A 13,970-nucleotide genomic window follows, 5' to 3' on the forward strand; every position below is an offset into this window, starting at 1 on the left:
CACAGCTAGCGGAGCATGTGATCATTCATGTATACATACTACAAAATAATGGACGATGAAGGGTTTGAAGACTTTTGTTGAACCTTGAAAGCAAACATATGCTCAAACAAAAGACCAGCCAAAAGAAAATTATCGAGGATAGTGAACGTGAGAAAGATCAAATGTGATACTCGGGGGAGAAGGGTACAAGAAGATGGATGGCTGAATATAAGTTGACCATGATTGGCCCTATTCAGAAAAGGTTACAGCAGCAAACAAAGTGACTGAATTTTCTGACAGAGGAGTTTTTGTTTTTACCTTCAAAGCAAACATTTGCACAAACATATTGAAGATAGTGATCATGAAGAGGATTGGATGTACCACTTGAGAAGAATCCTACGAAAAGATGGATAGGAATGGGGTGCAGCTGCAAACGAGTGACTGAATTCATGTTGTGACATAAAAAAATAGTTGGAAGACTTTTGTTTTACCTTGGAAGCAAACATTTGCACAAGCAAAGACCAGCCAAAAGAAACATATCGAGGACAGTGATCGAATAGATAATTTATTATATTAAAACTCATGTGGAAGGAAGAGAAGAGAAGGAGACGAAGTGATAGAAAGTAAGGGTTGATCAAAATGATTCATTAGTCTAAATGGGTTTTAAAATATTTAAAAATGAGAATAAAATTAGTATTTATGAAAAAAAAATATGCTAATCTACCAAATTACCTCTCAATGCTGCAACAAAGTGAGTTTAGTGTGATTCGATAAAATGCGTTATTCTCTTGTGAGCCATTAATTATGATCAACTGTGAGTGAGTTTTGTGTGAGATTATTAATCTGAAACATTTAAGATAGATAATACGTTATTGTCATCTGCGTTGCCGTTTAGAAATACTAAAAGTCGAGCAAACATTAAGGGCTTACGTTTCGCTCATCGATTACTGACTGATTTCTTGTCGTATGTATCCTTCTCTCCTTTCTAGTCTTTGTTTACTGTTCCAACCTTCTTTAGCATTTGATAGATGAGACTGTGCACCAGATTACTATGCTCGAGGTTGATGGGTGTGAAGGTGAGGACAGACTGGTATTTGTGCTTCTAAGATTATATTTCTATTATTTGTATTTTTTTCAACATGATTAGCTATAGTTAACTCGATCTTCTTCACTCGAGTATATTTCCGATCTTAATTGTATTGTGGTTTTATGAATTTTCATGTTGTTAGTGTAGTGATTCGATATATCATTCTACTTTCTGCATTGTTTTCCTTAATCTAAACTGTTTCTATGTGCTTTACACTGATTCTTAAGTTACTTTACGTTCGTGCATGACACAGGAGAATAGAGAGATGAATGAATATCTACCAAATTCATTAACAATTAGACAATTAGATTTCACAATGCCAAGATTTATTTCCATCTTTAGATGGGTTGTGAAGGGCATCTAACACGAACCTGACCTTTGGCAGAGCCTTCGATGACCAGAAAACTTGGATGTTTGATGACCTGCACAAGCCCACAAGAACTATAATACCATCAACAGTTCTTCCTCAGTCCAGCAAGAAATGGAAACAGGAAGGATTAGGAGCTATACAGCAAGCTAAACTGACAGATGCACACGATTAGAGATGCAAGCTTCTGCTTAGAACCAAATTTCATGAGTCATGTACATGATTCCATGAGCCAAAACCTCACGACACAAAGAACAACATGATGCATAACATGAACCATGTGACTATCCATGTGAAGATATACCAGGTTAAGAATCTCATGTATGCTAACTGAGCTGAAACTGAAAAAGATACAATCCGAATTCCCTTGCTAGTTAGCATGTCATTTTCCTTTCTTTCTCCTTGCCTAAACCTTTGTACTTTACAAGAGAACTTACAAGGATCTACCGTTGTAGGTGTGAACTTCAGTAACATATGAACATCAGAATTTCAACTCTCACTGCCGCTTGGCTAGCATTTTCTTGAGCCCTTTTAGAATCTTTCCAAACCACATCATGTTCATGGCAAACAATACTATGGGCACCAGTAAACTGAGGAGGTATCCAAAGGTATGCATCTGCCGAATCTGTCACACACAAGTGGAGAGCATGAAAGCATTAGTTGAAAAAGATCATGTTCGTATATGATTATGCAAGGAATCGTTAGAAAAATACCTGATCGTAGTGCAAATAGATGTGGTAAAACAAGTAGAGAAACAAAAATATTCTAGCAATCTGCAAAATGATAAATCACTTTTAGAATACTATATCCTAACCAGTATAAATTGCAATAGCCATGCAAAAAAGATTGCAGAATTTGGGAAAAAAAATCAAAATAAACGGACAGACCAACTAGGATCACCACAGTGGAAGAGAGACAATGTACTTCCAAATTTAACACGGTAGCACCATTTTAAAATTTTAAAGTTATCGTGTCTATGACTATTCCCGTTCTGTTTTCATAATGGTGCTGACTTTCTGTTACAATGAAGAAAAAATAATAAAAATAGATTGCTGAAGTAGCTTCATGGACCTAACATTTTTAACCTTATACTAGGCTTGTAGCTCTAGGCTCACAAATACAAATTTATAACGAAGCGAATGTCTACACTTTGCTACCTCCATCCGTATTCAATCAAACCACATTGTTAGTCAATCTATTTCTTTTAAGTATATTTTATTCATCCGATTTCTAGATTCTGTTTGAGGTGCCAGTTCATGATCTCGAATGAAAACTTGAGTAAACGTCATTGCATCTAATTTCTGTTGTTCTCATACTTCTCACAATTATACATTAGTCCTATAGCAGACACACATGCATACCAATCAAACCTGCCTAGAAGCCCTAATATGCAGGTCCAACCACTTTTGGGGCCCCACTAAAAAAAATGGGACCCAACTAATCAAAAGAGGTGTGTCCTTGATCAGTAGATCATAGGTATAAAGATAGAACGTTACACATGATCATAGGTAGATCATGTGTTTCCTACACATGTACACATCTGTCAAGTGTCATCAGCATTTATATTAAAAGTTAAAACCCACTTCAATAAGGAACTACTTACAAGCCATGCGAAGAACATAGCAACACCATTAACAAGATATGCACTAGATCTTTTCATTCCAGCAGTGTCAAGAAACCTTAAAAGGAAAAAAGGAAGAAAAGAAGTTAATAAGCCAAACATCTAAATATCCTCAGGCCATATCAATGTTGAAGTACTTCAATAACATCCGGAAAGATACCATCTTAAATTAATCCCAGGGGTGGTTGTCTCAGAGATGAGGACCATGTATGTGTATAGCTGTCCTTCCCCAGACAACATAGAGTAAGATATAGAAATTATAGATAGCACATGATGGAGAACCTGAAAAAGTTAAGTCACATTTAGATGGTGAATATAACCTCTATAGTAACCAATCCATTTCTTTCATATGAAATATGTGATAAGAAACAAGCTAAGTTTTGTTCTGTAAAAGTGTTTAAATGAAGAGAAAGATGAGCACTTAAATGAAGCTTCCGCATGACTACTCACGTATTCCATTCCACCAAGGGAAGGATAAAGCCAAAATATCATTGCAAGGTCAGTCATGAAATACCCCACAGATACCTGTCCAATTTATAATACTTCACAAATCATGCAGTAAAGACAAATACATAATGATTAGCGATTGTTAAGAATTCTTACCCCCAATGTAAAAGTAGAAAGATTAGAATTTCTGAATGTAACCAGGCCCTCAATACTATCGGAAAATAGATCCGAGAAGAATACCAAATATAACGACATTAGTGTGATAAAAACGGCATGAGCATTGGACATACCCCTGCAAAAGTGGTTCAAATTGATATAAAAGTTAACAAGAAAATAATATTACAAGCTTATGATCTCTCACCTGTTGTTCCACTCAATCCGTTGGATCTTTGTAAGTGAAGCATACCCCTTGAAGTAAAAAGAACTAATCAACTGTGTAAAATCATATGCCTAAGCAAATGATGGCAGTCAGTAAGTAGACAATCAAAGATGACTATAACAACAACAAAATCGTGAGGTCCTAACTCAAAGATGACTAATTCCAGTACTATGACCGTATGAAAAATAAAAAAAAAGCAAAACAAACAGTGAAAACTATCCATCAACTATAAGCACAAAGGATAACATAGCATCATAGCATCAGAGTCAGCTTCACACGTACATAAGTACATGAGATAGTCTATGATTGAAAGACAAACATAGAGTAATCAGAGGAAAAATGAGATCGATATAATTATTCATGACATCCTATATAAGTTCCAATACAGAATTTGTGACAAAACCATAGCCCATTTAGTAGCTTTCTCTAGCAGCGTCTCAAATTGTTCACCGCAACTTATATCCAATTTTTTGAAAAGTTCTGCTCCTATCTTCCCTTTCCATGAAAAAAAGGCCTACCTCATACCAGGCTTACAACAGCCTGTCTTCGTATAGGGTAAAACCAAAATCTGTTTTGACCTCCACGACACGAAATTGTGTGCATACAAAGGCAGATACAAATAGGTACATATGTAACATGAGAGGCACACACGTAAGCAAGTTAAATATACATGCATATGGATGCTGGGGTCCATTTAAAACTTATTTGATTGGTCATTTCAGGTAATTTAAAATTGTCATAGCTTACAAGAAGAATTTGTCTCAGGAGTTTTGGATGTATTGGCCAATATGCCATGTTCAACCAGGTATACCACTTTCGAGTTAGGGTAGGGTAGTCACCCTGTAATAGGCATAGGCCCATTCTTGGGATTCAAAATGCTAGGCAACAACTGGGTCATTTAAATTATCTTAAACCGTCTTAAACTAAGGACTGATTTGGTCCTAACTTAAAGGACTGGACTGGTCCTTTATAAGGTAAAAGAAAGGTTTTGGTGCTTTACACTTATAATTCAATCACTACGAACAACACAAGCTCTAGGGTTATGCAGGAGAAGAAGAGAGGCAGCAGTGCATTTCCAAAACCTAGTGTTTTTTCAGCATATGACAAAACAGGGCAAACATTGATCCTTATCAGGATCCACTGAAACATATTTATACATCCATTTACTTATCCACTACTGAAAGGGTTACATCCTGAGATACTATATCTAAAATAATATACATTTTAGGCCATAGGGTTTCTAGTAACATGGAAAACTAAGTATAGAATTTGCACCTTCCTATTATTACCTATGATTCAGTATTCTATTGCAATGATGACTGAGAAAGAACAGCTAGTTGGTATTGACTGGCCATTCCAACTTTAGTTCATGGCAATCGGGGCATCTAAAATGATTGAACGCTAAGTCCTACATGAAAACCTGCACAATCTGCTAGTAGTATGTGTCAGGTTACCTCTAGAATTGTCATTCCAGTTCCTCCTTTTTCTCCTCTACAATCAGTCAGCTCAATTTACAGCAATGCATTTTTACCACTAACCATAACTGCCAAGAATTCAAAGACCAGATAAGAATGAGGTCGGACATACCATTTTACACATAAAAATGCCTCCAAGCACAGAGGTATACCGGACAAATGGATCCGCTAGCAAATAGTCTTTAACCAGTATCTCAGCCTGGTACCTATAGGATTTCATTGCCATAGCTGAAAGCCTTGAGAACCTGCGCCGAAAAATACATCTTGAAATATTTAGCTTTTGCAAAAAGAAAGCAATCTTTAACAACAGAAGGTGACAAAGAAGTCGAAAATTTTCTTCTATTTGAGGCAGATGGATTATTCAGAAGATCGTGTTAAAGATTCCATTTTGTTAGGTTAGCCTAAAATTCCCGTGATAGGTGAAGCTCAGTGACGGCAAAGAAAATGAATGCAACGGTAGCACGCAGATATCCAAGAATTGGTTGTTAAAGAACATAACAACGAAGACAGATGCAAGCATGAACCAAGCTCCGCAAGCAATCAGCACGCACATCCACGGATTTGGACGGCCACGATAGAAAAGAGAAAGATGAGGAGAAAGGGATCAAGCATGAGCAGAATCTTGCAACGATGGAGCGGATCATGACTACCACAAAAGAATAACCTAAGAGGGGAACGAAGGAGTACCGAAACGCAAGTGCTACCACGAGCAATGGCGGAAGAGGCCGCCGTCCGGAATCAGTCGGAGAAACCCGACGAAATCAAGAAGATTTCGTTAATTTATAAGGGAGGAGAAGAAGGAGGCCATCGATGCAAAGATCGTCGAGAGCGATCAGGGCGAGAGAGATCGGAGAGGGAGCGAGTAATAAAAGAAGGGGTTTGGGTTGGAGACGTTGGTGGGATCCGAATGGACGGACGACGCTTCCCGTGGCATAACAGGAGCGGTTGATCATATATATATATATATATATATATATATATATATATATATATATATATATATATAGGGAAAATCCACAAGTGAGATTTATAAATAAATATAATATTTATTTTCCTTTTTAGATATAAATATATAATCCTCAGAGTATGTTACAATTATTCTCACGCCTTATTTATATTTTATTTGGAGATTTTCCCTTAAGAAATATTCACACGTGAATTACCTTTTTTTAGTTTTTCTTGTTCCATTCCAATGTCACACCTTTTTTTTTCCCCATAATGTCACTTTTTTCTGAATATATTTCTAAACTATTCTTCCACTTATTTAGATTTTCTTAGGTTTATTTGATAATATTGTATATATATATATATATATATATATATATATATATATATATATATATATATATATATATATATATATATATATATATTATCATACAAATATGAGCTATTTCTATTTTATCCTTTAAAATATAAGTTTAATATGAATGTATGAGTCGGTTAAGTAAAGACTTTAATGAACTTTAGGTTTGTTACTTATCTTTGCCAAATCTATCATCTTGCATAAACATCACTATGATAAATCTTAATTAGCTAATTATCATTTGATTATTAGTGAACTAAGTAATTTTAATCCTTTTAAAAATTTATTATGATTATAAAAATATGAGGGATTTTTGTAAATACATATCTCGCTTACTCAATTTTATGAAATATAGTTTAGTAATGATTATGAGCTTTCTATTTGATAATAAGATATTATATATATATATAATGAAATAAATCAATAATTATTCCACGATGGGGCTCGCGAGGGATTTGTGACTGCAGGTGGACCCCAAAAAAGTAGTAATATGTCCCAATGCAAGCACACACTATTCACGAGGAATAGTTTGTCATGGAGTGGACATTACTTCATTCAAAATATAACTCGACGTGTTATTTCTTTTACTCCACCCACATGATCCTAAATATGTTCTTATCAATATAAGAATAATATTAATACTTAAATGGTCATAACAAATATGTCATTTTGATAGAAATACATTATAGGTTATGAGTAGTGTTTGTGAACCTTACGTTGTGGCCACGGGTCGATACGATTTGGTTCGATTGATGATATCTTCGCCTGATCGAGTAGAGCTCGGACTTGGTTGGGATGTGCCTCTTCAACGAGTCCGTCCACCTCTGTCAGGAAGAGAACAATCGTCGAGTTCTGGGTGGCACATCTGACGTGGTGTTACGTTTGTCTCCGGAGGCTCTGCATTTAGACAGATATGACGGGGTCGTGTCCACATGACGGAATATGCCCTATCAAGCAGTAAATATTTTTCATTTGTTAAAATGGTCTAAAAAAGAGCTCGTTCGTCTACCAAGTAAGATCAGTCCTTTTTATCTCTAGCCACAACCCTATCCTTTTATTATCTCAAACTTTGTTTCAATATTTACTATAATTTTTGAAATAGCTAATCATTTTCTTTCAAAATTACACCATACAGTAGCCTTGAATTGCATAATCGAGAAAATATTTTTAGGGGCGAAAATGTTGTTTATTTGTTGATTTCATTAAAAACAAAAAGGAAACCTAAGCTTGTTGGCTTCCATTCATTCTTAAAAGTATAGTTTCTCCTCCTTCAGCAAACATAGCCTTTGAATTATAATCCTTAGAATTATAATGTTGTTTACTTTTTTTTTTGCGGTATCCCTCCAAATTTAATGATTTTCATATTTAACAATATATATATATATATATGTTATTGTAGATAATAATTCATTAGTTGATTGTTATCACAATATTGATGAAACACCGATTAACATTGATACTCATCAAATTGAATTGTTTGTTTGAACCCATCCTATTCAGCTCCAATTCTCTAATTCTTTCAATATTTAATATAAATTTTAAACTATTTATGTTCCTTCCAAAATAAAAGTATACAGTAAAAATAAAATATAAAAATATAAAGAGAAAAGCACCATAAGAAAGTGGAAAACATAATTAAGAAAAAGGGATAAGAACCTTAAATATTCAAAAAAAATTATATCTTTAACATAAATTAACTATTTCTAATCATGATTAATTATGGTTAACCCAAATTAATTGGGATAGATGCTACTGGAAATCAAATATGTGGAGATGTAAACATGTTTTATTTTTTTTGTAAGAAAGAGAGATGTAAATATTGAGAGAGAAAGAGAGAGAGGAGTTAGAATTGGAGCAAATGCCTCATTATTACACCCACCTACTCCTTCCTAAACCTATATTCATATCAGATTACACCATTATTATTTTAGCTTCATTAATGATTTATATGTATGCCTGGACCACAGAGATATTCTTCAGCTAAGTAGTTGATGATCTTTGGCTAAGTATCAATGCATTAATTGTTCATGGAATTGATCTAAAGAAAGATACTCAAAGAATGGGGAGGTGCCTTGTGAAGTTTGTCAACAAGGATGGAAATTAGGATAAATATAGTTGTTGCTTGTTTTTTGTATGTCTTAGTATAAGTATGTCAACAACAACAATTGTGTGTCTTAGTATCCATGTAGTTGTTGCTTGCAAGTAACATCAACCTCAAAAAAGCATGACTCTCCTTATTGATTACAAAGTTTTTGTATGCAATTTTTGTAGACTGATTTTTTTTTTCATAAAAAAAAATTCATTTCAGAAGAGAAGTTATATCATGGCACCTTGGACTTTCTTTTGAAATTATTATTCCTAAAAAATAATAAACAAGAATACTTTTTCATGTTTAGAAATATGATTAGTACACTTTAGCTATGGCATAAGATTAAAATATGTGTAATATCTGTAATGGAAGTATAGTCATATTTCATGCATTAGTTTCTGAAATTATTGTTTTGGAAATTTAGAACAGAAAGAGAGAAAAACAGATGATCTGCCACAAAAGTGGGGGGGGGGGGGAAATGCTTTAATCTAATATGATTCTGAAAGAAATGATGGCTACAAGGATCTTAAACAGTGAGTCCTCAATGCTTGTAGTCCTCAATGCTTGTGGTAACTTAGTCCCACTTAATGTACTTGAACTATTTATTGAGCAGACATGAAGGACAAGTCCATGTGAAAGAAGAACTATTCCAGGCCATAAAGTGTTCAATTATGAGGTTCTCAGTGTTTTAGAACAAATGAGGTGACTTTATCTCTCATATAAAACAAGAACAAGAGAGAGAGAGAGAGAGACATCACATCACAAATAGGTGGGGGTAGGCTTCAAGGCCTGCCCAATGAATTCTGTGGTTTGCTGTTGTTCATTTTTCATTGTCACATCCTATTGCAATTCTATGGACAACAAATATAGATGGCAATGCTATGGGTAAAAACAGAAATGAACTGTTCTCAGGAGCTAAGGATTATAACTGGGTTATGAGGATGGAGTTGTCTCTTACTTGTCAGTCTTATCTGCAAGTAACCCATCTGTGTACCAAAAGAAAAGTAGGGTAGAATGGCAAGTGGAATTAGAACTAATGAATCAACAAGAAAGATGCCTGTGACCATGGCATTTATTTGGGCAATAAATAGTTGCTTAAGAACATTTCATAATCTAACTGCTCTCTGCTTATTATACACATAGACAAGGAGAGAGAATAACAAGATCAATTGACTATACAATTGTAAGGTTGAGGAAGAGTTGTAATGATAAATAAGATTTTTTTTTCTTTGTGGTTAACTATTTTTCTCTAGACACCATTTATTTATTAGAGTCTATACCAATTTAATCTAAAATATTTATACATGTTCAATTATGGATCAAACTTAATATATATAATCTAACTTTTTGGATGACGGATGTAATTAATTAAGAAGCAAGCCCCACTGAGAGACACAGCAGAAGCTTCAGCTTCAGCTTTAGATGAATCAGTAAGGTAAGAAGAGACTGTGAGTTGCCCGCCCCTCACTTGGGAGGAAATGAATGCAGTAGGTGAGGGACTTGCAGCTGTGCGCGTTCCTTGTGACTTAAAGCTTCGTTGAATCGAGCACTGCTGACCGACTCCTCTCTTCTCAACCACCAGCATCAATGGCAGAGACAATGACTCATCATACACAGTGGGAGAAGCATTGACGTCATTTGACTAACAAGAGCTGTTTGTCAAATGATTTAGTTCCAATCAATTTGTGTGATCACATATTTGATGTTGGATGTAGTTAAGTGTTACCAACAAGATCATGACATTGCAAACCCATGCAATGCCTATGATTCTATATGATTTGAGGAGAAGAATTGTATCTTCATTTCACACTTGGAAGAAAAATATTGTATAAATAGTTACTCCATTATTATTCCTGAAAGGTAAATGATCATAAATGAAATAGTAGATGAAAAGCATGCAGAATTAAGGTATACTTTGAGAAGGAACAGTGTTATGTACTGCTGTCACCATCTCATACAGCGAAATCACAATGACAAAACAAGAGCTTAAATCCCTAAAACATTTATTTCTAATAAATAAAAGAGTACATCTTTTGTAAGCCTCATTAAGACCATTAACATAAACTGGATTGCTAACTAAGATATCCCACATTAAATGGGTCATGTCCCCTCGGACCGCATTTGAATGAGAACAATTCATAAGAATATTATTTAAGTGATACGTAGTTTCTTCGAAATATATGTTGGGTTCGAGGCACTGTAACATGAATTCGGAACCTACCATTCCCACTGTAACATCAGACGCATGAGGTTTAGTAATATGTGCTGCAACTTTGAAGGTGTCGCAGCGTTCGTCCTTTAGGTTGGACACTATTTCGAGGTTCTGGAGTGTCGTGGGGAGAGTATCGTTGATCGCGAGTTGCCTAATTTGGCCTTAATACGAAGGTGGCATCCAAGGTGATAGGGCGCATTTTGGTCGCCCACCCTTTGACAGCAACCCACGGCCACGATAGCATCGACGGAGATTTCAGAGATCGCTGTGGCGGACCATGTCAGCCCAACGCCTCGGATCCAACCAATTCAGCTACCTTCCGCATGATGCAAGGCCGTGCAAGGCATGCCTCCCCGAAAAACTTGAGACGAAGCCGCCCCGGAAAACTTGAGACGACGTCATCGGGTATGAAGCCACCCCGGAAAACTCGTGGCGATGCCATCGGGTATGAAGCTACCCTTGAAAAGCTCGAGACGACATCACTCGGTGCCATCCTACGGCCAACGACCGCACAAGAGGCATGGGTCGGTCACCTAAGAGGGTCGACGACTATTAATGAACCAAGTACGATTGACTCCCATGTACAAATATAAGAGGCCATCATCGCCTGCCCGACGCCTAGGGGACTTTTTCAGGATAATACTTTCCTTAATTTGACTCCACTCTAACTTAAGCTTCGAAGAGGTCGAGTTGGAAAAACTCCCTCCCGACCTCGACCTAAGTGCAGGGGCTGGCGACGTAGAAGCAGGTGGCGACCTTCTCGATTCAACCTGACTCGACGTCCTCCTCTGCCACTAAAGTTCTCACGCGAGCAACCTTGGACATTCAGAATAGAATCAAGTCATGCCGACTCCTCGATCACGACGTAAAGGTGTACGAACACAAGGAATCCTCGTTGCAATCCTAGAAGACGTTTGGTACAATATTAAGGTGTCCGAAATAATCTTCGAGTGACTTCAAAGTATCCAAGATGATCCCAAGATTGGGCTGAGGTGGAATCCACGGTGGATTCCTACGCAAAGGTAAGTCTAGAGAGAGTTTCTTGACTCGATTTTTTCGACGTTCAAATTAGTTTCTCGAGTGGTACTGAATGTAAGGGGTTTTCTTGGAGAGAGGTTTGACTCTTAGACTGATATTGGGTTTGGCTTTTATACTTACCGATCGAGGAAATCATTTGTAATGATTTCAACGATCTGACTATTGTCTATGAAGACCGACAGAGAGGGGACAGACTCGAACTGGGCGGTCCAAACAACCTCTCCCACATCATCGCATAGTAGGAGGGATGACTCGGCCCTTTTTTTTTTTATAGAGATATAGTTTAGTAACTTTTGCGATGACAAGTACACCTAATACCACGGAGATTACTCATTTGTTGCTAAGAGCCACACAGCATACTAAAGTTTGTCGACCTTTTCAACCCTTTGGTAGGCAACTCGAGGGTGTCATGACAATCTTCAATGTCTTGTTCTTGTAAACTTACCTTCCACGGAAAGACAGTGACTGTGGAAGATACATATCAGTAGCTTTCGGAGCTTCTCACACCTGCAAATGCCGAAGATTGCACGAGGATGCAGAAAGTGCTTGAATCTCAATCCGGAAAAGCAACTCCGTGAGGAAACTGTTGGATCCTCGTAACTCCAGATGATACGTAGACGATGCCCTTGAAGAAGGATGATGACATTGCCAACATGCTTGCCACTGCCCACCACCTCTTCTCTCAGGATGGCGAAGGAATCTTCTTCTTCTTCTTCTTCTCGTGGTTCCACAGAATCTATCATCTCCTTTCTGAGGCCCAGCGGAGACCCCTCCTCACCAGGAAATCCAACCTGTGTACCTTCTCATGATTCTTAGTGCTCCTTCAAGTGACTTGTATTGTCTTTAGGGAAGATCTAATTGCTTGCTTAACGATACCACATACAAAACTGATCCAGAGAATTAATATATGACAGTGCTTATCATTGTCTTTTTTCCTTGTTTCCTTTATACATACAACAATTTGCACTGTAGTTGTCGATGTGCTGCAATATATGAACATTTATAGGGAGATCAACAGACCTGCTCATTGGTCGCTTAATGGAGCAAGGTTGACCAAGTCAAGCTGATTTGGATGGGCAACTGTCTACATGTTGAACTCTTGCTTGTTTGATGCAAAGCCTAATCTTGCACTCGTTTCATCTTGTGATGCTTCCTTTTACTGTGTGTAGTTCCTGCACTGCAAGTGATAAAGTCAACAGCTATGTTTGACATTAGATATTAGACATTTAGCATCGATATACTTAATAATTATCTAATTATTTTGATTTTTTCTAAAGAACAAGTCAAAGGAAGTATCATTAATTTGTTCATGCTCAAGGTGAATAAAAATCTCCCTTTTAAAACAAGTTTGGGAAGTCTAAGCATTAAAACATTATTGGATGAAATAACTCAACCCATTTTTATATTTTATTATTTTTCTTTGTCGAGGGAGAAGAGGAGAAAACTTCAAAATCAAAAAAGAAACTTAGATATCAATAAATAAAATATATATCAAAAAATCAATGTAAGATTTAGATTTAATGTGGTTCACAACTTCCTACCTAAATCTATGAAAAATTAATTTTTATTATTATTAAAAAATAATATGATGAATCACTCTTTATTTATTTTTTTCTTAAATAATTTTTTTCTCCCCTCTCTAATACCCTACAAAGAAAGCATATATATATATATATATATATATATATATATATATATATATATATATATATATATATATATATATATATATATATATATATAAGACTCAAGCTCTAATTTTTAAGATATTTTTTCTTTTACATTGACTCAATCTCATTCTAGGATTTATCATATTTTTAGGATATTGACTTCGGGAATCATAAAATACTTATGAATTTTAATTTAACTTACCCGAATCTCGAGCCGGTTCATCAATTTTGTCGACCGAACCGACCGGTTCGGTTCTATGAATTTGTACACTCCTCTTGTTTTCCCGCAAAACCCTCGAA

The 13,970-nt window shown here is 36.0% G+C and overlaps 1 protein-coding gene across 1 annotated transcript; it reads right to left on the minus strand.

Moving 5' to 3' along the window:
* Nucleotides 1–1,604: 1,604 nt before the first annotated feature.
* On the minus strand, nt 1,605–6,286 carry LOC104000399 (uncharacterized). The gene is made up of 9 exons (XM_009422427.3): nt 6,043–6,286; nt 5,468–5,600; nt 3,863–3,951; nt 3,658–3,793; nt 3,505–3,579; nt 3,215–3,336; nt 3,037–3,112; nt 2,147–2,206; nt 1,605–2,058 (listed from the first exon to the last, which is right to left on the minus strand). The coding sequence occupies exons 2-9, from the start codon at nt 5,579–5,581 to the stop codon at nt 1,930–1,932; spliced, it is 801 nt and encodes a 266-aa protein (XP_009420702.2). The 5' UTR covers nt 5,582–5,600; nt 6,043–6,286; the 3' UTR covers nt 1,605–1,929.
* Between the last annotated feature and the right edge of the window lie 7,684 nt (nt 6,287–13,970).

This window comes from Musa acuminata, chromosome BXJ3-10 (genome assembly GCF_036884655.1).
Source record: "Musa acuminata AAA Group cultivar baxijiao chromosome BXJ3-10, Cavendish_Baxijiao_AAA, whole genome shotgun sequence".
Lineage (NCBI taxonomy): Eukaryota > Viridiplantae > Streptophyta > Magnoliopsida > Zingiberales > Musaceae > Musa > Musa acuminata.

Excerpts from the sequence above, each read along its gene's own strand:
- LOC104000399 (XM_009422427.3), bottom strand. The coding sequence starts at position 5,581 with ATGGCAATGAAATCCTATAGGTACCAGGCTGAGATACTGGTTAAAGAC. Across the intron at positions 3,952-5,467 it reads GCATTTTTATGTGTAAAATG|GCATATGATTTTACACAGTT; the intron begins GTATGTCCGACC and ends TCATTTGCTTAG. Across the intron at positions 2,207-3,036 it reads CTATGTTCTTCGCATGGCTT|ATTGCTAGAATATTTTTGTT; the intron begins GTAAGTAGTTCC and ends ATCATTTTGCAG.